Source organism: Urocampus carinirostris, chromosome 4, assembly GCF_059441175.1.
Source record: "Urocampus carinirostris isolate Australia breed hairy pipefish chromosome 4, RoL_Ucar_1.0, whole genome shotgun sequence".
Classification (NCBI taxonomy): domain Eukaryota; kingdom Metazoa; phylum Chordata; class Actinopteri; order Syngnathiformes; family Syngnathidae; genus Urocampus; species Urocampus carinirostris.
This window is the reverse complement of record NC_142352.1, coordinates 14,933,954-14,958,559: the sequence shown is the minus strand read 5'-3', so window position 1 is coordinate 14,958,559 and position 24,606 is coordinate 14,933,954. Positions and strand designations below refer to the sequence as shown.

The 24,606-nt window shown below is 38.4% G+C and overlaps 1 protein-coding gene across 1 annotated transcript in view; it reads right to left on the bottom strand.

The window, feature by feature from the left end:
* rasa3 (RAS p21 protein activator 3) overlaps nt 1-24,606 on the bottom strand; it is a 78,260-nt gene that overhangs the window by 28,519 nt on the left and 25,135 nt on the right. The window contains exons 2-5 of the mRNA XM_088333737.1: nt 14,280-14,397; nt 10,391-10,494; nt 10,214-10,308; nt 5,510-5,586 (exon numbers count right to left, since the gene is read on the bottom strand). Coding sequence (XP_088189863.1) covers nt 5,510-5,586; nt 10,214-10,308; nt 10,391-10,494; nt 14,280-14,397 — 394 coding nt within the window. The remainder of the gene's footprint in view (nt 1-5,509; nt 5,587-10,213; nt 10,309-10,390; nt 10,495-14,279; nt 14,398-24,606) is intronic.

The following is a 24,606-nucleotide window of genomic DNA, read 5'->3' as shown; positions in this document are numbered from 1 at the left end:
ACGATAATCCTCGCTCGACACGGAAGAGCCACTTCCGCGTTCCTGCTTCCTGATTTTTTGTTTCATTTTCACACTATTTTACTCACAATGCCAGAAACAAATGTGAGAGAACTGAGAAAACAGTTTCCTTTCCTTGAAATAAATAAAAGAATTATCAGAAACACCAGTTTCCTTCGTCATGCTTTTTTACGTTTATTTATAAGCCTTATTGCATGACAACTGTATCGCTGGTGGTCCAGTGGTTAGGTTTCATCGCTCTCACCGCTGCAACCCAGGTTCTAATCCTGTTGCAGGAAATGTTAAGGTGTTAGTGAGCAACATTTTTCGACTGATCAATTATTGAACTAATATATACTTACAGTATATATATATGAAAAATTACAGTAGCTCTTGTCATAGTTTTAATTCCATGCACCTAATACAGACGCTCCCTTACTTACGGCCATTCGACTAATGAAAAACTGTAAATACAGTTATTTTTTTTGAGATATCAATAAATACTTGAAAATTTTGTATTGTGTGCACCTTTTTCCGAGTATAGGAAATTACTGTAGTGCTTCTTTTTGCCGCTACCGGCGTGTGGCGCTGTGAGAGGTCCCCCAGCATACACCCCGAAGTAGAAATCCAGCTTCCTCTTCCCAGATCATGTGTAAACATTCTATACTGTATCTCCAGCGCGCTAAGAACTTAGACATATTTATATATCGTGCATCCATTCAATATGGTTGGTGTAAAGTGTAAAGAAGAGGCGAGCCGTTTCTTTTGAAATGAATGTGGATTAAGAAAGCTTGATGCGGTTGAGAAAATGGTTGGATCGCTTTTTTTTGTCCACTTTTTACCACGGAGGAGGACCCCTTGAAGCCCATCTTCCAAAAGTAAGTTAAACTTAAATGTATGTATCTTTATAGAGCACAGGTGTCAAACAGGCGGCCCGCGGGCCATTTCAGGCCCGCTAAGGGATTGAATCCGGCACGCGAGACAACACTCAGAGAAGCGCAAGAGAAAAACAAACTGTAGGTTGAAATATGTCAACTTGATGTTGCCAAAGCCAGGTGCCTCTCACAAAAACACTGTACTTGTATTTATCTCTCTCTCGTTCTATTTCTCTTTTTATCTATTTTGTTTCTCTCTCTCTCTCTCTCCCACCCCTTTTCTCCCACTCTGTCTCTGTCTCTTTCACTCTCTGTGTCTCTCTTTTTCTCTTCCTTTGTTGCTCTTTGTCTCTTTGTCACTCTGTGTCTATTAACCTCTTTTGCTCTAACTTTTTTTTTTCCTTTTCTCTCTTTTCTCTTTCTCTCTCTCCATACCCTTCACGCTTTCTTTTCTCTTTTCTCCCCTTCTGTCTTTCTATTTCTCTTTGGATTTCTTTCTTCCTCTCCCTTTCTTATACCCCTCTCTCACGACTTTTTATCTTTTTTTTTTCTCCCTCTCTCTCCCTCTCTCTCTCTTTTTCTTTCTTTGTCCCGCCCTCTCTCCTTTTCCCATCCTCTTTCTCTTATTTCTTTATCTCTTTTTCTTTCTCTTTATCTACTAGTCCGGCCCCCGACAGAATGTTTGTTCTATCGTGTGGCCCCCGAGTTAAAATGAGTTTGACACCCCTGTTATAGAGCATACTTATTCATGAAACGTTTAATCTTTAGTACAAAACAATACAGGTTACTTATACAATCCTTAAACAAACTTAATTCATATAAACCATAAACATACAAAATATAACACTGAAGCAACTTAGAACAAATTTAACTTACTCGTCCGTAAGTAGGGCAGCGTCTTTATATGAAAAAATGTATGACAAAAGACTATTTTTTGGGAGGTGTGCCTTATAATATGTAGTGTTCATTTTACCTGTGAAAAGTGATGGGTCCCGGGGACTCGCATGCTCAAAAATCTATGGGTCCCAACAGATATCGATGGATCCCCCAAATTTAGTGTTATCGAGGTTGAAATTGTAAATCGGCGACAAATATATAAATAAATATCCAAATCCATATATTCATTCAGTTTTAATCATCACACTTAATTGGTAATACAAAGCAGTTATCACTTCAGATTTTTCAGTTCACAAAAATCTTGTACATTATACAAAATAATATTGCTGAAATATTAGTTTATATGTTCATGCAGTTTTAATCACTTCAGATTTTTCAGTTCATATATTCTTCGTGGTTTGCTGTCCCGCCACAGTTGTAATGCCTTCTCAAGGTCCAATTGCAGCAACATAATTTCCATGGCTAATTTGTGGTTTTCATTGCCGTTGTGCCGATCCAATGTGCTTTTCTGAAAGTTCGTTTTGCGAAATGATTTATGCAATCCAGTTTTTTTGTCACGCTGGGTGCATGCATCACAAAACATGTAGCCTCCATTATTATCCTCCTCATAGCGTAACCAAAAAAAATACAGTAGGCAGTCAGACAGAGACAGACAGACTGACAAAGGGATAAATTTAGAAAGTTAGAAAAACAAATGAGAGGAACAGCTTTAGTTGTTTGTATGAATACTACATGTCAGTGTGTGCTGTAAGTATTTGTCTTTGATGACATCATGGTTGTGTCGCAACGGGATTAGCGCACCCACGCAGGACGAGACCACCGCGACATCACTTCCTGTGTGTCACTCTCATCAAATCACTTCCTGTGTGTCACTCCGATGCAGTCCCTTTCACCCATTGCGGACATTTCCTAATAAAGAAGAAGGCTTGCCCGCCCAGCTGACTTAAGCGCCTCTAATGCCATCGTACTTCCTGGACACTAAGCTTGTTTACGTAACCCTTGCATGGCCTACTAGCCCAGCCAGCCTCTACTCAGCTATGACATATTTGTTTTATTATTATTATTTGTCCAAACAATTCCTATTAGTCCACAGGCGTCAAACAGTCAGCCCGCGGGCCAGATCAGGCCCGCTAAGGGATCGAATCCGGCCCGCGAGACAACACTCAGAGAAGCACAAGAGAAAAACAAGCTGCAGGTTGAAATATGTCAACTTGACGTTGCCAAAGCCAGGTGCCTTGAACAAAGACACTGTACTTGTATTTATTTCTCCCCATCTCTCTCTCTCTTTTCCACCCTATTTCTCCCACTCTCTGTCTCTGTCTCTTTCACTCTCTATGTCTCTCTTTTTCTCTTCCTTTGTTGCTCTTTGTCTCTTTCTCTCTCTCTGTCTTTTTAACTTCCTTTGCTCTCACTTCCTTTTTTCCTTTTCTCTCTTTTCTCTTTCTCTCTTCCTACCCTTCGTGCTTTCTTTTCTCTTTTCTCTACTTCTGTCTTTCTATTTCTCTTTGGATTTCTTTCTTCCTCTCCCTTTCTTTCCCCCTCTCTCACGACTTCTCTTTTTATCTCTTTTGTTTCTCACGCTCTCTCCCTCTCTCTCCCTTTTTTTCTTTCTTTGTCCCGCCCTCTCTTCTTTTCCCTTTTCTCTTATTTATTTATCTCTCTTTGTCTTTCTCTTTAATCTACAAGTCCAGCCCCCGACAGAATGTTTGTTCTATCGTGTGGCCCCCGAATTAAAATGAGATTGACACCCCTACATTAGTCTGTGGCTTGCTGTTATTTTATTTAACGTATTTTCCAGACAATGAGGGGCACCTAAAATAAAACAAATTGGCCAGAAATGTGAAAGCGTGCCCTATAACCCAGTGCGCTTTATACAGTATGTCACAAAAGTGAGTACACTACTCATGTTTCTGCAGGGTTTTTATCATATAGTTTGATAGAACATAACTAAAAAAAACATCACTTTGACACAATGAAAAGTAAATGAAGGCCACCGCTTACTGGAAAGATATCCTCTGGTCTGAGGAGACAAAGATTAATTTATTTGGCTCAGATGGTGTGATGAGTACAACAATGTTTGTGTCTAACGTCAAGCATTGTGTTGGGAATGTCATGGTTTGGGGCTGCATGAGCACAACTGTAATTGGGGTGTTACATTTCATTAAGGGATACAAACTCAAACATATACTGTGAAAAAACTGGAGCAGAGAATGATCCTCTCCCTCCAGAAACTGGGTCGCAGGGCAATGCTCCAGCTTGACAATGACCCAAAATACACTTCTAAGACGACCAGGGCTTTTCTGAAGAGACTAAAGGTAAAGGGGATGAACTGGCCAAGCATGTATCCAGATCTAAACCCAATAGAACATCTGTGGAGCATCCTCAAGCGGAAGGTGGAGAAGCACAAGATCTTGAATATCCGGTAGCTCAGTCATGTTGTCATGGAGCAGTAGAAGAGCACTCCAGTGGCAATTTGTGAGGCTCCGGTGAAATCCATGGCCAAAAAGATTAAAGTAAATTTGCAAAATAATGGTGGCCACACAAAATATTGAACTTCAAGAACTTTAAGAACTTTTACTTAAGGGTGTACTCACTTTTGTTACCAGGGGTTTAGCTACTGGTGGCGATACTTTTAGTTTTTTGAGGGGGAAAAAATTGAGACTTTTTGTGATAAAGGGCTATACAAATAAATATTACTTGACTTGACTTGACATTTACACTGCTAGATAAACTTTACATAGACTACATTTCATTGTGTCTTCACTGTTCAGTCAAACTAAATAATACAATCTGCAGAAACGTGAGGGGTGTACTCAATTTTGTGACATACTGTTCATCGCAAAATAGGGTATTGAATTGGAAATGCATACAATATTAGTAGATGTGCATTATTACAAATGGTTTTTGGTGTTTTACCGTATTTGTGCAATTATTGATCAATCGAAGAACATTCCTGCCTAGTCATGCAAAACATTGTATGCAACAGGATTGAACCCTGGTAGAGGTGATGAGATCGCTGGAATATAACCACTAGACCATTAATGATACAGATAAACGTAAAAAGAAAGACAAGGGAAACTACTCTTTGATGTATCTGTGAATCGAACTTGCATTTATTAAAATCTCTCTGTTTCTCACTCTCCTTTTTTCTCTTTCTTTTGCCTAAAATATCTGATTCTGGCTCTGTAAAAACTGTGTGATAATGAGATAAAATCTCATGCCTTTTCAGATGTCATCTGTATCACTAGTGGTCTAGGTGTTAGATTTCAGCGCTCTCATCACTGCGCCATGGATTCAACTCCTGTTGCATAAAATTGTATGCCATTGTGGTTGGCGATCTTTGTAGACTGATCAATTATTGCACTCATATATACCGTACGTGTATAAAATGCACAACAGTTATACACGAATAAATACAGTAGCTCATACTGTAGTTTTAAGTCCAAGCGTCTTATAGTCCAGTGCGCCTTAATTATGAATATGCTGTATATGACAAAGGATTATATTTTGGGGCTGCGCCTTAAAATTTGGTCCTCCAAAAGTGGGTAAAATATGGATTTTTTTTTAATATTGTACGTTGTTTTTTAATGCAGCACTTTGAGTTTCAATTCATTGTGTGAAAAGCGCTACACAAATACAAATTTTGATGTGATATGACGATTGCATTCTGAAAGGAAAGAAGTACCAACAATTTTCATCTTTTTATTTTTGTATTTCGTAATCGTGTTTCGGAATCTTACCTTGTGGCTAGTTTGTGGTTGATGACTCCGCTGTCTGTGATTACTTCACTCACTCGGAGCTCTAGGTGCACCTTACCCTGAAAAAAAATAGAATTATTGATACTTTCATCAAGAATAAAAGAAGGCAATCTTTGCGAAAATGTATTTTAAGAAAGAGGGAGAAATGGAGAGAAGGCAAAAAAGAAACACACACAATAAATAAAAAATTAGAAGAAAGAAAGTGAAAAAGAAAGAAAGAAAGAAAGAGAAAAAGAAAGAAATATAAAAATAAAAAAGGGAAAAAATATAGAAAGAAAGCCAGACAGAAAGAACGAAAGAAAGAAAGAATGAATGAAAGAAAGAATGAGAAAATGAATGAGGAAAAAGAAAGAAAAAGAGAGTAGAGAAAATGTGCTAGAGAGATAGAGACAAAGAGAGAAATAGCAAGTAGGGGGGAAAGACAGAAAAAGAGTGAAAGACAGATAAAAAAGAATAAAAGAAAGATGATAGAGAAGAAATAATAGAAATAGATAGAGAGAGAGAAAAACTCAGAGAAAGAAGAGGAAATAAAGACAAAGAGAAGGAGAGTGAGAACAATAGAAAGAAATATATATGGTGAAAGAGAAAGAATGACTGAAAGAAAGGAAAATAAAGTAAGAGAAAAAAGAAAAAAGAGAACGAGAGAGAAAGGAAGAGAAAGAGATAAGAGAAATTAAAAGTAGCTAGAGAAAGGGAGAGGAAGCAAAGTAAAAGAGAAAAGGGGCAAGAGAAAAAGAGACAGAGATAAAAATTGAGAAAAAGAAAGATCAAAACGGAGAGAGAAAGAGGGAGAGAGAGAGGAAGAATGTGAAGAGATATAGGGTTACAGGAGAGGAAGATGAGAGAGTGAAAAAAGAGAAAGGGAGGGAGCTAGATGGATAGAAAGATTGATAAAAACTAAAAGAAAAAAATTGAAAAAGACAGGTAAAGAGTGAGAGAGCAAGAGATAGAGAAAGAGAGAGAGAGAGAGCAGAAAACGATAGAAAAAAAGAAGATAAATAGAGAAATCGAGAGAGAAGTGAGCTAGATGGCTGCAAAGATTGATATAAAAAATGGTAAAAACTTAGAAAGGTATATAGAGCAAAAGAAAGAAAGAAAGAAAGAAAGAAAGAAAGAAAGAAAGAAAGAAAAAAGGAAGGAGGAAATAAAATCTGAAAGGGGGTGGAGTCAGAGGAAAAACTTGAGGTTCATTGAAGCCAAAACCTGCCACTGAGCTGGGTTATTTCCAAAAACACTGTTACTATGGTAACAAATCTCAGATTACCTCTCCTTCTGATAGTTCTGGCTTCACTTACCCTGTTTTGCCAAACATCTTCAAATCTTGGCTAACAACTCAAGGTTAACATTGATAAACTCCGGCTTTTCCCTGTCTGCCTTTTTTTCCTTCTGTTATGTCCATTGACTATCAAAGCTGTTAATTTTGAAATTAAATGAAATGATCTGCATTTATATAGCACTTTTCAAGTCAAGACTTCCCAAAGCGCTTTACATTGTGCTTCACATTTCCCAATAGCGGCCGTGCAGCCATGTAAGGCGCTAACCTGCTCTTTGGGGGTAATAGGGGTTCAGTGTCTTACCCAAGGACACTTCGACATGTAACACGGAGGAGCCGGGATTCGAACTGCGATCTCTTGATCCCAAGACGAGCGCTCTACCTCCTGAGTCAATTTTCAATTAATTGTAACCTTGTATTTGATGACCAATGGGAAGAAATTAAAATGTCAATCAAGCAGTTAATCAATCAATAGACCAAACATACTCCAAGCTCTCACGAAACCTTTGTGAAATGAAACCCTTGTATGAGATGAATCAAAAAAAACAAAAAAGAAATAGCATCACATAAACACTCGTGAATGAAGCGTTTTCATCTCTGAGTGAAAATATTCCCGCTGAGTTATTTTGAGCGTGAAGCGATGGGATTAATGACATAATGACAGTGTCGAAAAGGACTGGGTTAATTAACAGCATCGGCGTCTCGCTCAATCAAAACTGTCGGAGCGAAGAACTCAACAAAGCGTCTTCTCTAATAAAAAAGAAAGCGAGATCTTATTTGATTCATCTGGTTGGTTTTCCCTTCCTTCCGCCTGGCTCCTTCAATGTGTGTCTCTGTTTTCCAGGGCGACACAAACCCATCTGTCTGCAGATGTTAGCGTTTACTGTTTTCAGGGGGCGGGGGGGGGGGGGGGGGGGGGGTTATGTGTGAGAGCATCTGTGAGGAAATACTGAGAGTTGGGGGTTGGACAGTACTGTCTGCGAGAGCCAGACGGCTGAATAGTGAATAGCGGAACAGGGATGCTTGTGAGGCAAGTGTAGAAATCAAACACTATAAAAAAAAAGGGAATCAGGCAAATCCTGAAAAATAATGTCAACGTAACAAAATATATTGATATCGTGGCAAGGTGGCTGGGTGGTTAGCGCGCAGCCTCACGGTCCAGAGTTCAATTCCAGCTACCGAAGTTTGCATGTTCTCCCTGTGCCTGTGTGGTTTTTATTCCGGGAACACCGGTTTCTTCCCACATTCCAAAAACATGCATGTCAGGTTAATTGTCCGGTCCAATTTGTCCCTAGGTGTGAATGAGTGAGCGAGTTGTCTGTCTGTATGTGCCCTGCGACTGGCTGGCAACCAGTTCAGGGTGTCCCCAGCCCACTGCTCGAAGATAGCTGGGATGAGCTCCACCACCTAGGGACAATTTGGACCGGCCAATTAACCTGACATGTATGTTTTTGGAATCTGGAAGGAAACAGGAGTGCTCGGAGGAAACCCATGCAAGCACGGGGAGAACATGCAAACTCCACACAGGAGGTTCGATCTCATGACCTCAGAACTGTGTCGCACACGTGCTAACCACTGCACCGTCTGTGCTGCTCTATATCCCCCATATATACATACATACATACATATATACATATATATATATATATATATATATATATATACATACATTTACATACATACATATATATATACATACACACATACATACACACATACATATATATACATACACACATATATATATATATATATATATATATATATATATATATATGTATATATATATATATATGGGCAGCACGGCGGCGCAGTGGTTAGCGCATGTGCGGCACAGTTTATGTCATGGGAAACTCCTGCGTGGGTTCAAATCCAGCTCCAGACTTCCTGTGCGGAGTTTGTATGTTCTCCCCGTGCTTGCGTGGGTTTCCTCCGGGCACTCCGGTTTCCTCCCACATTCCAAAAACATGCATTTCAGGTGAATTGGCTGGTCCAAATTGTCCCTAGGTGTGAATGACCGAGTGAGTTGTCTGTCCCCGTGTGCCCTGCGATTGGCTGGCAACCAGTTCAGGATGTCCCCTGCCCACTGCCTGATGATTGCTGGGATGGGCTCCAGCACCCCCGCGACCCTACTGAGGATAAGCGGTGCAGCTGATGAGATGAGATGAGATATATATATATATATATATAGATATATATACATATATGTATGTATAAAAAATGAATCAACTACAAAAAGCTAAATCATGTAAAACACTTTCAACATAGAGAAACAAGCAAAGAAAAACAAGGTAGGAAAAAACATTTAACCACTAAAGGCTAAATCAAGGAAAATAGATTTATATCAATTCTATCTAGCTACCCTGGTCATATCTTTCGAGAGGGGGTGACTGACAGCAGGGCCCGACAGCTTTCACTGGTCTACCCCTGCCGCATCATACGGGTGCCCTGCCCATCCCTTAGAGCACGTCTAAATATCCCACTATCCTTTTACAACACCTCTCCACTCATTCTTATCACCAACAAGAGCTCTACCTTCCACTAGATTTAGAACTCTTTCCTGCAGTGCACTCATAACACCATCATTCCAGGTCAATCGCGGCCTTCCTCTTGGTCTCCTTCCATTTACTTCTGTTCTGTAGATCCTCTTCAACATTCGCTCCTCATCCATCCTCTCCATGTGTCCAAACCAACCGAGTACTCTCTTATCCACATGCTTGCTCAGTTCCACTACTACTCCAGTTCTGTCTCTCACAATTTCATTTCTCGATCTATCCAATCTTGTCAATCCTAGCATACTCTTCAAAAAACACTTAATTTGCTTCTCAAATCTGCGTTCAGGGTCCAAATCTCTGCACCATACAACACAGTCGGCACAATCACACTCTCATACAGTCCCCTCTTAACATCCATACTATTGTTGCTCATCACTCTCCTCAGAGCACCCAAAACGTTGCTTCCTTGATTCACTCTGTGCAATGCCTCGCACTCCATTCCACCAACTGCAGCCACATCACAACCCAAGTACCTAATCCTTATAAAGATTCTAAAGAAATATTTAAAGAATTAACCAATAGAAGCAAAAAACATAGTTTCAAGTTCATCATAATGAAATATCAAAAGGAAAAAAGAAAAACCAACCATAAGAAGCTAAATCGTGGACTATAACTTTGACGTAAGCAAATATCCCCCCCCCCAAAAAAAACTACAAGAAGCTAAATAATTAAAAGAACAATTTAAATGAAGTATCTAATGTATTGTTATTTGTGATGTTAGCTGAATGCAGCTAACACTGTCCTAAATTTGATTCTAAATTTCCGTTCTGCCTATCGTTTACAATGGACATCCCAAAAACAGAGCAGCAATCACGACAAAGAAACCCGATTTAAAAAGCTTGCGGATTCTGCACTAACCTGCACCTCTGAGTCAGCGCTGACGGGTTGAAGCTGAAACCAGGTGTCTTTCCCGTGGTATTTCTGCAAGTCTTCTTTCTTCACCGCCACTTTACCTACACGCATTGTTCAAAGTTAAAAAAATAAATAAAATCCATTCAATTTTTTGCAGAATCCCCCCAAAAACTTTTTACCCACCGATACTCGAGTCCCTCCTGAAGACATCCCTGTCAAAGATATAGAAGGAAAGATGTCTGAAGCTACGAGGAATCTCACAATAGAAGTCTTCTCCATAAAATGGACTGTTGGAGAAAGAGGCCACAAGGAAAAAACGTGACATTAAGTAACACCTCGGGGCAAGAACATTAGTCACCTGAGATGTTATTATCTATTGAAGGTGAAATTACATCGCGAACTGAAAGAAGAACCTACACAGGTACAACAAAACACTTTTTTTTTCTTTTTTTTTCAATTTCACGTATAGAAGTGCAAAAAAAAAAATGTCCCGATTATAAACTAGGCAGGAGGACACAAAAGGGATTTTTCTTTTAAAATATATACTGTCAGGATCTGGCACATCAACTTCTTGCTCCTTAGCTCTGAAAAGACCGAAATGTTAGTTATCGGTCCATCTAAATGCTGTGACTTGTTCTAAAAAACGGCCCTGAACATTGAAAAATGTAATATCTCCCAAAGTGACTCAGTCAAGAATTTAGGTGTCATATTTGACACAGATCTGTCCTTTCAAACACACGTTAAGAATATTCCTAGAACAGCTTTTTTCCATCTTTTTTTTCATTGCTAAAATTTGCCCTATGCTGTCTCAGTTCAATGCGGGGATTATAATTCATGCGTTTGTTACCTCCCGTCTCGATTTCTGTAATGTACTACTCTCCGTACTACTCTCCGGTCTCCCGAAGTCCAAAATCAATAGCCTTCAGCTGGTACAAAATGCTGCAGCGAGGCTTTTAACTAAGACAAGAAAGTTTGATCACATTACCCCAATTTTAGCTAACCTGTATTGGCTCCCTGTTATCTTAATATTTGATTTTAAGGTTCCTTTCATAGTATACAAAATCATGCATGGATTTGCTCCCTCATATTGTTCAGATTTAATTTTCACCAGTCCAGAGCCTTCACTCTGAAAATGCTGGTCTACTAGTGATCCCAAGAGCCAAGAAGAGATCCGCAGGTTCGAGAGCGTTCCCCATTCGGGCCCCGGTGTTGTGTAATGCTCTGCCCCCTGAGATTCGATCTGCAACTTCAGTGGAAATGTTTAAATCTAAGCTTAAAACACACTTCTATTCTATAGCATAAGAATAACCTATATTTTATGTTGACAACATCTGTGTATTATATTCCCTCATGTAGGTTTTAGATCAGGGGATGGTGTCATAATAGTCAGTAGATTGCAATAATCTGTGGTCTGTGCAGCCCTTTTGAGACTCTTTGTGATTAAGGGCGTCACAAATAAACATGACTTGACTTGACCCCGTAGAACTCATCCACCTGGGGGGAGTGGCTGGAAAGTGCCCACCTGCAGTTCATTCATTATTCCAGCTCTTTATATTAACTGTATTCAACCACAGAGATTGTTGGATCATTGACAATACCACATCAAGATTGCTTGCCGGTTTTGAAACTTTAGGTGCAAAAAAGGACATTTTTCTTTTTAACTTTATTGAGCTTACAAAACACTAGTATTTTTAATCCAAATCCATTGTCTTACTTTCTGATTTTTAACAATTTAATATACTTTATTTTTTTTAATTGTAAATTGTTTTTTGTTTTCTGATTTTTGTGATTTTCAATAAAAAAAATACGTTTTTGGATGTGTTATGCTAAACACAGGACACATAGCAGGGCGTAAAATTCCAAGGAATGCGCCTTCACACCAGGGTGTAGACTTTTTTTCTTTTATCTTTGAATGACAAGTGGAACCGCTTCAGTGCAACCAAATTGAACTCTTTTGACGGGTATGTCAGTCAAGCGCGACTAAGTTTACTCCAGCTGTCTGCTCGATTTCATTGTCCTTTTACAGAGATCCCTCAGTTTTCGCTGTTAATTGGGACCAGAACCACCCACGAAAAGTAAACATTTGCAAAGTACAGATGATCCCCTACCTACGAACGAGATACGTTCCGGACGATCGTTCGTGAGTTGAATTTGTTGTTGAGTGTGGAATGTATGTTTAAGGCTTCAATAAGTAACCTGTATTGTTTTGTACAAAAAAATAAACAATTCATTAAATAATATGCTCGATAAAGATTAATAAAGTGAAGTTTAACATACTTTTGGAAGATGGGCTTCAAGAGTTAGGCGACTTCCTTCTACGTGGTAGAAAGTGGCCGAAAAAAAGCAATCCAACCATTTTCTCAACCGCATCACGCTTTCTTATTCCACTTTCATTTCAAAAGAAACGCCTCACCTCTTCTTTACACTTTACACCAACTATACTGAACGGATGCAAGAGATATTAAACAATAAAAATGTCAAAGTTCTTAGCACGCTGGAGATACAGTATAGAATGTTTACACATGATCTAGGTAGAGGAAGCCAGATTTCTTCTTTGGGGTGAATGCTGGGTGACCGCTCACAGCGTCACAAGCCGGTAGCGGCGGAAAGAAGCACTACAGTAATGTCCTTTACTTGCACAAAGGTTTTAGGGGTGGCCGGCCTTCATTAGAGGCGGACTTGATGACTTATTGACAGAGAAAGAGAGAGAGCAAATTGAAACCCAGTACGTACTTTAAATTAGTTGATGTTTTTTTGGGCGCACCTTGATTAAAAACCTTGTTGACTAAGAGCTAGGGAGCAAGAGAGAACAAGAGAGTAAGAGAGAGAGAGAGAGAGAGTGAACAAGCAAGAGCGAGAGATGCATTGTTGAGACAGCCTGACGATTGGAGTGGGACACAAACTCTTTCTAAGCGAGATGCAAAAAGAGGCCCGAGCAGGTGTATGGTCACGGTACAGTATAAAATATGCCGTAATATGAAATTGCCGTTCGGCATCAGATTTCTCAAGTCAAAGGGTGCTGGGCAGTCGACTTAAATCTTGGCTGGCTGAAACATTCCCCAGGTGCCGGAAGCATCAGCTGTATTTTTTTTTTTAAATCAATTATTTTTTTCCCACAAAGGAGTGAACCAGAGAGAACTGAAGAGTGAAGTAGCAAGGGGTACAATTGACTTATTGGTTGACATAGTGGCAAAAAACACACCGAGCCATTCAAAAAAAGGCTCTGCCAGCCCCTGCTCTCATTAATCGTCGACCAGGGATAATAGATTGTGGCCACAAGAGTGCATATCATTTTAGGCAGGCCAGAACGGCAGCCAAGGACAGCATGCCTCCCGGCGAAAGTGCCTTATACCGGTCTCTACTCGCAGCAATGTGGGATTGGGGCTAATGGATTGCAGCCGCATGAATGCATTTCAATTTTTGGCAGACACAACGGCAAAAAAAATTCACTAGGTCTGACAAAAGTGTACTGAAATGAAAATGAAATGATCTGGATTTATATAGCGCTTTTCAAGTCAATGACTTCCCAAAGCGCTTTACAGTGTGCTTCACATTTCCCAATAGCGGCCGTGCAGCCATGTAAGGCGCTAACCTGCATATTGGGAGTATTGGGGGTTCAGTGTCTTACCCAAGGACACTTCGATATGTAACTCGGACAAGCCGGGATTCGAACTGGGATCCCTTGATCTCAAGACGAGCCCTCTACCTCCTGAGCTACTGCCGCTACTGCTGATCCCTGCTCACAGCAATTTGCGATCAGGGATAATGGAATGCGGTCACACGAGTGCAGTACATTTTAGGCGGGAATAACAGAAAAATATAAGTCAAGCCATGTTTACTTGTATAGCCCTTAATCAAAAGTCTCAAAGGGCTGCACAGAAATGTTAGCTAAAAAAAGTTAAATGCCAGCTAAATAGCTTGCTAAATACCTAAAAAGGCAGGGAGATAGCTAGCTACAAAGCTAAAAAGCCAAGGCTACCAGGCCCTTGCCAGTAACCGTTCGTGGCAATATGTGATCGGGGATGTAACGCAGCTGCACGAGTGAAGTTCATTTTAGGCTCAAAAACCTTACCAGAGCGACTTCTCGATAATCTTTGTCCTGAAAACTTCTTCTTGGTCCAGGTTGACAGTGCAGTAACAGTCCCTCATCCTGTTTGGCCCGGGGTATGGAGGGATGTTTTTAGCTTCTCCTGTGCAGCAACCAGGCAAGAAAAGGGATAATTTAGGAACGTCAGAGTAGGCAGAGAGAAAGTGTATACTTAGTGTAATGCTGCTAGTCATTACTTATTAAAAAACACAGACGGTCATAAAACTTGTACACTATGAAGGACCCAAAAATAAAAAAGTCAAAATAAAAATGGATAAATATATCGAGGGTGGGTGGTTCTCTCCCTTAACCACTAGGGTTATAGGGGCACCATTTCCTGGGGTGCGTCTTGGGCAATATATACATAAATAATAGTTAAATAAAAACTATATTTGTACATACAAATAAAAGAAAAAAATACAAAAAATAATGAATCGACAAAAATATATAATGAATGAATGAAAACTTTATTTCGAACATTAAAATAAAAACAGGACAAAAACAATGAGTCAACAACAAAATAATGTCACATAACATGTTCGAAAAGGGGTAGTCAGAAGCAGATGCTTATTTTCCCTACCCCTTTATCTTCCCTATTAAATACATTTTACAAATCCTCTTCTCCTCTTGTGTCTAATATAACATGGATATACTTATTACTTAGGTCAGATATCAATAATTATAATAATTACAAAAATCACATATTTTATACACTAATCTTGGTAATACCCATCCCTCAACGTCATAATGCCACTACTGTAGTTACCAAATATCACTCCGGCACCAATGATAATAACAACAATAAAAATAAACATAATATTTATAATAACAGTTCTGATATAATAATAGCAACAATAAAAACAGGTTAACCATAGTTTTAAACGCAGTATTTCCAATCTCACTCATATCCCGTTTTCTTCATCCCTGTATTTCGCTAGTCATGTTTTTTTGTATTTAAATTTGAACACATGAATAGTTGGACATTGTTTGATCTCATCTTGTAAATTATTCCAAAGTTTGACTCCACACACAGACACCCACATACTTTTCCTGGTTGTTCTCACCTTTGGGATTCTGAATTTTCTACAGGCCCGGAAATTATAATTTGATTTCCAAGTGAATAATTTTTGGATGTTTTCTGGCAGCATGTTTTTGTTGACCTTAAATAACAGTTGTGAAGTGAATTTTTTTATTAAATCATCCAATTTTAATCATTTGCACTGCATTAATAAAATATTATTATGATCCCGATATCCTACCCTGTGTATGGTTCTTATTGCACGTTTTGAAGGATAAAAAGGGGCTGTAGTGAACTTTTGTAATTATTGCCCCCGACTTCTGCACAATATGTTAAGTATGGCAGAACTAGAGAAGAATAATAACAAAAACCTGCTAATACTTCAGATAGTGGAATCAAGAAACACTAAGGAGTGCCCCCTTGTTTGAATAATATTTTAATTGAAATATATTAATTTGAGTGCGTGACATCTCTAACTAGTGTTTGATATTAAATTATATTCATTGTGGCAACCTAAGGTCCCACCCTACAAGATTACCCCTAAGGCCAATCAACTAATTGCCCCAGGAGCTGTATTTAAGAGCAGTGGCCCAGAGGTGGCATTAAAGGGGTGTGAATGGGGGTACACAAAAAGACAGTGCTATGCTCAGATTCAGCATCAGTTCTTGAAAGCATTATGTCCTTTCATTCTACAAGTAGGCAGGACATTAGAAATCTGGTTCTTAACACGGTCACATAATACGTAGGAAAGGGAGACAGGTCACATTTTGTTGGATGCCGGCACATGAGGGAGTGCAGAAGAATGAGAGAGCAGACAAGTTGGCCAAAAGGGCCAAATGCATGTGAGCGTTAGTAGAGCAGAAGCTAAATGTATAATTAAGGGGGGCATACATTTAAAACGGCAGAGCGTGTGGGATGGAGAGATCACAGAGCGACACATGTATACAATTTAACGCAATGTTAGGACAGCAAGAGTTGATGGCAATAGCAGAATAGTGGAAACTGTGTTGACAAGATTAAGAATCGGACACAACTGCCTTAGACAAAACATTGAAACTGATGGGGAAGCATGTCCCTGGATTGTGTGAGGAGTATCAGAGAGAAGAGTCAGTGGAGCGTGTCATAATGGACTGCATGAAGTACAACGTTCCCAGGGAGGAAATGAAGAAGGAGTAAAGGAATTTTCAATGAAAAGATTGCTGCACTTGGACAATGGGCCTTAAAGTAAGGATTCTTTTACATTTTTTGAGGAACAGGGGACTTTTGAACAGGAATTAAGAAGTGGAACGGTGACGAGGTTCTGATGATAGGGGGCAGTAATGCACCAAAGACATGGATGCAAAACTGTTGTTAAACCCAAAAAAAGAAGAAGGAGAAGGAGAGGTCACCAGGCTGGTGAGTGAGGACACCTGTCTCTCCAAACCTCTGGGTAAGTGGCCAGTGGCTGAATCTTTGTTTGGAGGTACAAATAGTAGTTGATTTTTGTTTAAAGTGAAGAGAAGACAGGTCCTGGACGAAACCCTGACTTTCTGGGAGGTTTTGATGGCAGGCCTAATATGATTTCACAGTGACTCTTTGCTCTCTCTGCACAAAGAGTTTTCGCCCAAATGGGGGAGAGGAGACCCTTGGAACTCCAGGGCGCCTCCTACCACAGGAAATCTAGCTCTGTTTGGAGAAAAACCTGTTTTTTGGACCTCACCCTCCACTTCCCAAACCCTTTGTTATAGAAAATAAACATTTCTTTGCTCAAATCTGGAAAACGGACTCTTGGTTGTGTGTTTATAAGTGTAAAATCTGCCTTTTATACCTCGGGTTGCCACGATATCGATTTTTTTTTAATGTTTTGGGGCTTTGATTTTATTTATTTTTTTGTAATTATTTGGAGTTGCTTTTCATTTGTATTTGTACAAATGTTATACTCTCTTTTTATATTATGTTTATATATATAAAAAAATGTTTTTCAATATTGTCTTTATATATTTTTTATTTTTTTATTTCATTTATTAATTCAGTCATTATTTTTGTTTATTTAAATCTGTTTTTCATGAAGTACTTGTGTAGTTTTTATTTTTATTTGGTTTATGCTATTTTTATCAAATACATTTTACTTTTGAATTACATTTGAATATTTATATAGATATGCATATTTAATTATTTATATATTTTGATATTTATGAAATATTTTTTGCGTGCTTTGTTTTTTTATTTTTTTATTTCTCTTTTTGTGTATGTAAGTCTGTTTGTTTTTTAATTTTATTTATTACTTTTTAATGTACTATTTTAAATGAAAATTTTAACACTTTCAATATTTTTATAAATTTATTTATTTTTTGGACCTTGTGTTTTTTTGTACTTATTTTCATTTGTACTTTTTAAAAATATATTTTATTTTGAAATACATTTTCAAAATGTATTTGCATATTCATTTTGATATTTATTCTCTATTTAGGTTTTTTTGAGGCAGCGTGGACTTTTACCCTGTGTATCTTTTTCATTGTTTTTGTACTTATTTGCTTTTATTGAATGTAGTTGTTTTAACTTTCATTTGTATTAGTCTTATTATTTTTTTACATTCCATTTCTTTTTGTCATCACTCATTTAGTTGATTATTTATGTATTCATCTTTGCTATGGTAGTTTTAATCCTGCACAGTAGAGCACCTGTTCCTGTTTTGAAAGGGGGGAAAACACAGCTACATTATCATGACATTATCATGACATTATCATGACATTATCATGCATAATGAGCGTATTCCTCATAGTGCGGTTACACTTAAATGGCCATGCTGTCACGCTGAGCTTTCACAAAGCTCCTCAATCAAGTTCTCAAAACATTTTGTGAATGGTGTTATTGCGTATGAGTGAATGTCTGATGTCTGAATAAAGGGAACCGAATAGGCCGGACTTCCCTCTTCCGGCTCGAACATATGTGACGGATAGCACTCCCTTTCCCAAGAATGCCGTCCAACCGCCCACATCCACATGCATGCATGCACTTAAAAGTGGCCTTTAGTCCCACATCAGGAAGAACTATATTCCCAAAACCTCGAATAGATCAAGTCAACCTTGATTTATGGCAGGGTTACGTTCTAAAAAGAACCCCCGACAGGCAAAATCCTTCAAGTAGAAACCTTTATTCGTATTTGACATTTATTATTGGATTTTTGGAATACATAAATTTGGCGAACTGTTTTACATACGTGTAGACCCCCTGGATAGAGTGACCCCGGCCCCATTTAAGCGCATTGTCCCAAGTTCATACCTGTCAACCTGTACGTTTTTGCCGTACAAAGTACGTTTATTATGCATTTTAAGACGTGTACGACGTACAAGAAAATCTGTACAGAAAAACGCAAATTTGTCAATGATGGGTACCATCCGGTATACACCGACTTGACTGTCACGAAACGGCAAATCAATCAAGTCAAAGGAGTTCGCCGCGGTAGCCTCTATGTCGGTATCGTTTTTTTCGTTGCAAACGAAGCGAGCAGTTTGATGTAGTGAAAGGAGGTCCGTCTCTTTTAAGAGAACCGGCTTTTTCGGCTCAACTCATTAAAGAGAGCCGGCTCTCAAACGGCTCGCTTGCTTTGATGCATTATATTACGAATTAATATGTTGTAAAAAGAAGTTAAGAAAAAACGGAAGTATAAAAGGAGAAAATGAAAAAAACAGGTTTGTGGTTATCCCTTTAATCAGTATATTACCAACAATACTTTAATGCAGAAAATGAATTCATAATTTGAATAAGACAATGTATTATTTTACTTAATTATATCTGCATGTATTTTTTCCTTCTACAGTGGACGTCCAAGGTACTTAATTTTTAAACTTTTTTTATGATAAACCCCATTCATGTCGAGCAACTTGGGATCTGACAACAAAATGTTAATTAACAATATATATGACATAATGAAACACATGTACAATATAACATGTTAAACTACATAAATAAACACGTTTGAAAAACAAAATGGTGCAAGATTATTTTATATTTTGTAAGGGAAAATACGACAGTTTGTAAGGGCATGGAGCCGTGGAGGTTGACAGGTATGCAAGTATAAGACATTAACTAATTTATTTTGTACAGCCTGAAACGAAAAAGTTCAAACTTTGCGATTTCCGTACAAAGAGTTACGTCCGTAAGCCTGTCTGCTATTGGTTGACGTCATATAAAATGGTGGTCTGCTATTGGTTTGCGTCATGCCATCGTGGGAATGCCGGCATAACCGTTAGCATCATCACACCTAATAGTTTTGTTAGTATGAGCTAAGAATGGATGTTTATTTGATGAGAAAAGACGTTGAAGGTTTTATCGGTCCCATGTATTGTTCCGTTTATGTAAAATGTATTGAGCTAGCAGCTAAAGAGCCAGTAAACACAGTAACCGTTAGCATCATCATCCTTGACATTTGTGCTATCAGTCGACGTCATATAAAATGCTGGTCTGCTATTGGTTCGTGTCACGCCCTTGGGAAAATGCTGACATAACCGTTAGCATCATCATAACTTATAGCGTTGCTAGCATGAGCTAAAAATTTAAGTTTTCTTGTCGAATAAAGAAGTTAAAAAATGTATCGGTCCCATGTATTGTTCCAATCATGTAAAATATACTAAGATAGCTGGTAAAGAGCCTGTAAGCACAGTAACCATTAGCATCATCATTCTTGACAGTTGTGCTATCAGTCGACGCCATATAAAATGCTGGTCTGCTATTGGTTCACATCTCAGCACCATGAAAATAACGACATGATTGTTGGCATCGTCATACCTGATAGTAGCCCTAATGTAAGTTATTTATTGATGTTTTCATGTTGCAAAAAGCTCTCCCGTGAGTTGTTCCATCTATGTAAAACATGCAGTGTTGCTAAGCTAGCTGCTAAAGAGCTAGCAAACACAGTAACCATTAGCATATTGTCAAGTCATGTCACGTCAGATTTATTTGTCTAGCCCTCGTTTAGCATTTCTGTTAGTTGTTATATTGGTAGCCATCCTATAAGATGCCGTACTGCTGTTAGCTTGCGTAACAGCATCCTCAAAATTCCGATACGCTATTGGCTGAACTCCCACCCACAATGCCGTCCTTTGCCTTCATTCAGTTCAGAATCTTGTGTGCTTCGTAAAGACTTTGCCCGTCAGCGATACAATTTTGTATTTTTTTGGTAACGTATTTCTTTGCCATTGGTCCCAAAGCTTGCAGTGATGCTAAAGGGAGAAGCAAAAACAGGATAACCATGGAAACTAAGCCTGCAATGTTCAAGACATAGGAAGAAGGCGCACAAATCGCTACCTTGGCTACATTGCATGCTTGCAACAATTGGACTGTTATTAAAATTTTTCCAAGGCATGACAATCCTCACATTGTGTTGAAATTCACACGGGGGACCCGCGGAGCTATGCAGTCCGAGTTCCACATGTGCTAGCTCATGCCTCGCTCACATGTGCCGATTTGTCCGTCAGCAAATAGGCTCCAGAACAACAAAAACTTGCAAAATGCAAGCTTGAAAACTTTAGAATTTATTCGGGTGAAGACCTTTTAAAGTTATATCCAGTTATACATTAGTTATACATATTCCAAGATAAAAACGAGTGAAAAAGATACTATATTTAAACAATACAAACGCTTTGCTATAAGGAGAGATAATGCACTGCACTGTTTGCATGTGGCTGATGGGGGAAGGACAGATAGTTGACTTTTGACCCCGAATGACTGGCTGTAAAACGGAAAGATTTATGACTCAATAATGTGGGCATGAATACTAAAGACGTTTCATTCATTTTGCATTTCCTGGGGGGGTCTTAAGCACAATTTTTTAAGCCATGGCCTTGGATTTCAGAGAGCATATTTACTGCTTGTTTATTGATTTAGAACTTCTGAAAGCGAGTTGTTTTGTGTTAGCTAATGTGTTCATGCTACATATCTGTCAGCCAATTGCTCCCGTTATTAATAATTGCAATTCCTAGTATTAAGTAATAATTAACCTTTTAAACATTACATGGCACCTATTTACTTACAGCAAGACAGACAGAGATCCGATCTGCAACCTCAGTGGAAATGTTTAAATCTAAACTTAAAACTCACCTCTACTCTATTGCATACGAATAACCTACTCCTCTTGTCGGTTGACAATAGTCTGTGTAATATAGTGTAACAATCTGTGAAGCCCTTTGAGACTCTTCGTGATTTAGGGCTATACAAAAATAAATGACTTGACTTGACTTGACTTTGTAGAATACCGCAACAATATTATATCCAATGACGTTGTCGTATGCTATCAGTGACCGAGACGATCCAGATTAGTGGGCAAGACAAGATTGGTTTAAAAAAATTTAAAAACCAATTACCATTTAAAAAATGCTATATGGCGTGCACAAATATAAATGATCAAAAAAACGTGTAAAATACAGGGAAACTGTATAAGTTGACAGGTATGATGCTAACGAAGCTAAAAACTGGCATTTTACCTTAATTAATAGCTTATCTTAGTTAACATTTCTGTTATTGCTGACTGTTGTTTTTGATGTTTGTGTGTTTTTTTACTGATAGATTTCCACCTTTTCTGTTGCTCGTAGTAAATTGATTTAGCTTGGACGCATAAGTGATGGCAAGAAAGCCTGCATTTTTGTTTACTGTTCTGTCCTGGAAATGGCTTTGGTCTTAATTTTACACTTGTAATTGATGTCCGAGAGCTGTAAAAAGTGATTTTTGTAATCTTTTGAATTATTTTTATCTCTTTAAAAAGCTGAATTTTTTAAATGTTTGTGTGGTAGCTAACGTGTTAGTGGTAATGTAGGTAAAAACTGACATTATATCCTCGTGTTTCAATTAGACCCAAGTTCTCAAATATTGCAAATGTGTGTCGATTATTGACATGATAATTTTTTTAGAGGCTCCAAAGTTTTTATATTTGTGTCATTTTTGTTGTTGTTATAGTCATCTTTTGGAGGATTTGATTTCCTCAATCACTCAAACTTTTAAGAGTTAGTTGTAAAGTATTAGCTCATTTTTTATTCCAAAGTGTCGTAAAAGGGACTTCAATTTTAGTAACCCAACAGATAACTTGTTCCAGGGCTGCACGATTAACCGAAATAAATTCAATGTCGGGATTTGATGTAGTGTAACCGCAGGACACTGTGATTTTCTCAAGGATTCATAGTTCCGGTTTGTTATTTGAGTGATGGAGTGTTTGGCCAATAAGAATTGTCACATTTTGATGTTCAACAGCGCTGGCCAATCAGAAGCAGGTTTTAATGGAACCAACCAATTATGCGAGGCAAAGTTTTCAAGACGTGTGTGCACGACTTTGATAGGCTAGTGGAAGTTGCCAGTCAAAACAAATGCCCTAGCTCGTAGCGTTAGTTCCTTGTTACATTGAGAATAGATTAATTAATTTAATTGGACTCTGAGGAAAGTCAGAAAAGCGCAAGAGAAAGCTGATTAACAGCGGGTGTTGCCTGGATTTTTATCCAACCGGTAATTGACCAGAGGGGTGTCGGACGGCTAAGCTAACAGCTAGGCTAACAATTCTTAGGCCACCACTACCGAACGTGGCCAGTCACCAACTCCAGATCCATTACCCATGAAACGAACGACTTGGATCTACTACTCGTAGAAAACTGCCACATTTGTGACTCTTGTATTTTAATCATCACAAACAACTTGCAGAAGTCAGCTAGCCAGCCTCTCTCTAAATCGTTTTCTTACACAAAGGAGTAGCCCTCCAATTTTGTTGAACTTTTGTATAATGACAATAATGACTTCAACTGCAATTCTGTTTTTATTTGTAGATATATAGTTTGTTTGTTACAGTAGTATATTCTCAGTCTCTAAGGCAGACCTGGGCACTCCGGTCCTGGAGGGCCGTATGTTCTGCATGATCTTTGAGGTTTCTCTGATCCAATACAGGTGATTCCAATCACCAGTATCGTTAACGAGCACTTGCTAGCTTGCTAACGAGGTTATAATTTATATCAACTGAGTTAAAGAAGAGCAAACTTCAAAATCTGGCAGGACGTATGGCCCTCCAGGACCGGAGTGCCCAGGTCTGCTCTAAGGGCATCATCAAGCACAGAAATGCACTTTTCATGTAAAATAAAAAATCGAAATCGCAATACAGGTCTGAAAAATCGCAATTGTTTTTTTTTCCAAAATCGTGCAGCCCTTACTTGTTAAAGGTAAAAAAAAAAATTGGTTTAAAAGAAGATTACATGTATAAATCGTCAAATTAAATGAAATCCCAATTAGGTTTAAAAAAAATCTCATATAGATTTTACAAAACAAAAGCAAAGTATAGCCCCAAAACAATTGGGTTTACAGTTTGGATAAAACATCTTTTTATTTATTTAACTTATAAGAATGACCCAATGTTATCAAAATGTAACAGTTAAATCCTGAGTTGACCTTTAAATTGGTTGAGTTTGGATTATTTTTTTAGTAATCGACCAAAATAAAACCTAGCATCAATCGCTACATAGATTCACAACACTTTAAATCAACTCAGGGAACGCGCTGTCCTATTTTTTTTCTTCGCTCCAGTGACTCACTGTTACCTCTTCTGGGATATCTATAGAAGAGAAAACATCCTCTTAAATCCCTCAAAGTCCCTGCCCAGTTAATACGAATGCAGTTAACTCTCATTCGGGAATTGTCTAGTTCGTGGTTATGTTCCAAAAAGAACATGAAATCTTTAAAGTAAAAACCTTTTTTTTTTTTACAATTATTACACTGCTAAATAATCTGTTAAACATTAAAAGCAAAGAAAAAAACCTTTTTACAGGTTCAAGCATTTGTTTAACAATAGGTTTTAGAGAAACTTGAAATTGCAACAAAATTTGCACGTAAGAAATATAAATTTGACAAGCTGTTTTACGTACTTGGAGAGTAGAACCCCGGGGTATGGCAACAACGCCTTTTTGGCATTTTTAACGGTATTTTACCCACTATACAACGTCAAGAACAACCTTATTTTGTGTGCCGAAAAACTCATAAAATTCTAACTTTGCTGCGGTGTTCTTGCGTATTCTGTCAACTGCCTATAAAATACTGGTCTGCAATCAAATGTAAATAAATGTAAATGGTCTGCATTTATATAGCGCTTTTCAAGTCAATGAAGACCTCCCAAAGCGCTTAACAATGTGCTTCACACTTACTCATTCATACACACTCACACACCGCAGTGTCAGCCAGGCAAGGCAACAACCTGCTTACCGGGGGCATTAGGGATTCAGTGTCTAGCCCAAGGATACTTCGACATAAAACACATAGGGACTGGGAATTGAGCCTGCGACCTCTTAATCC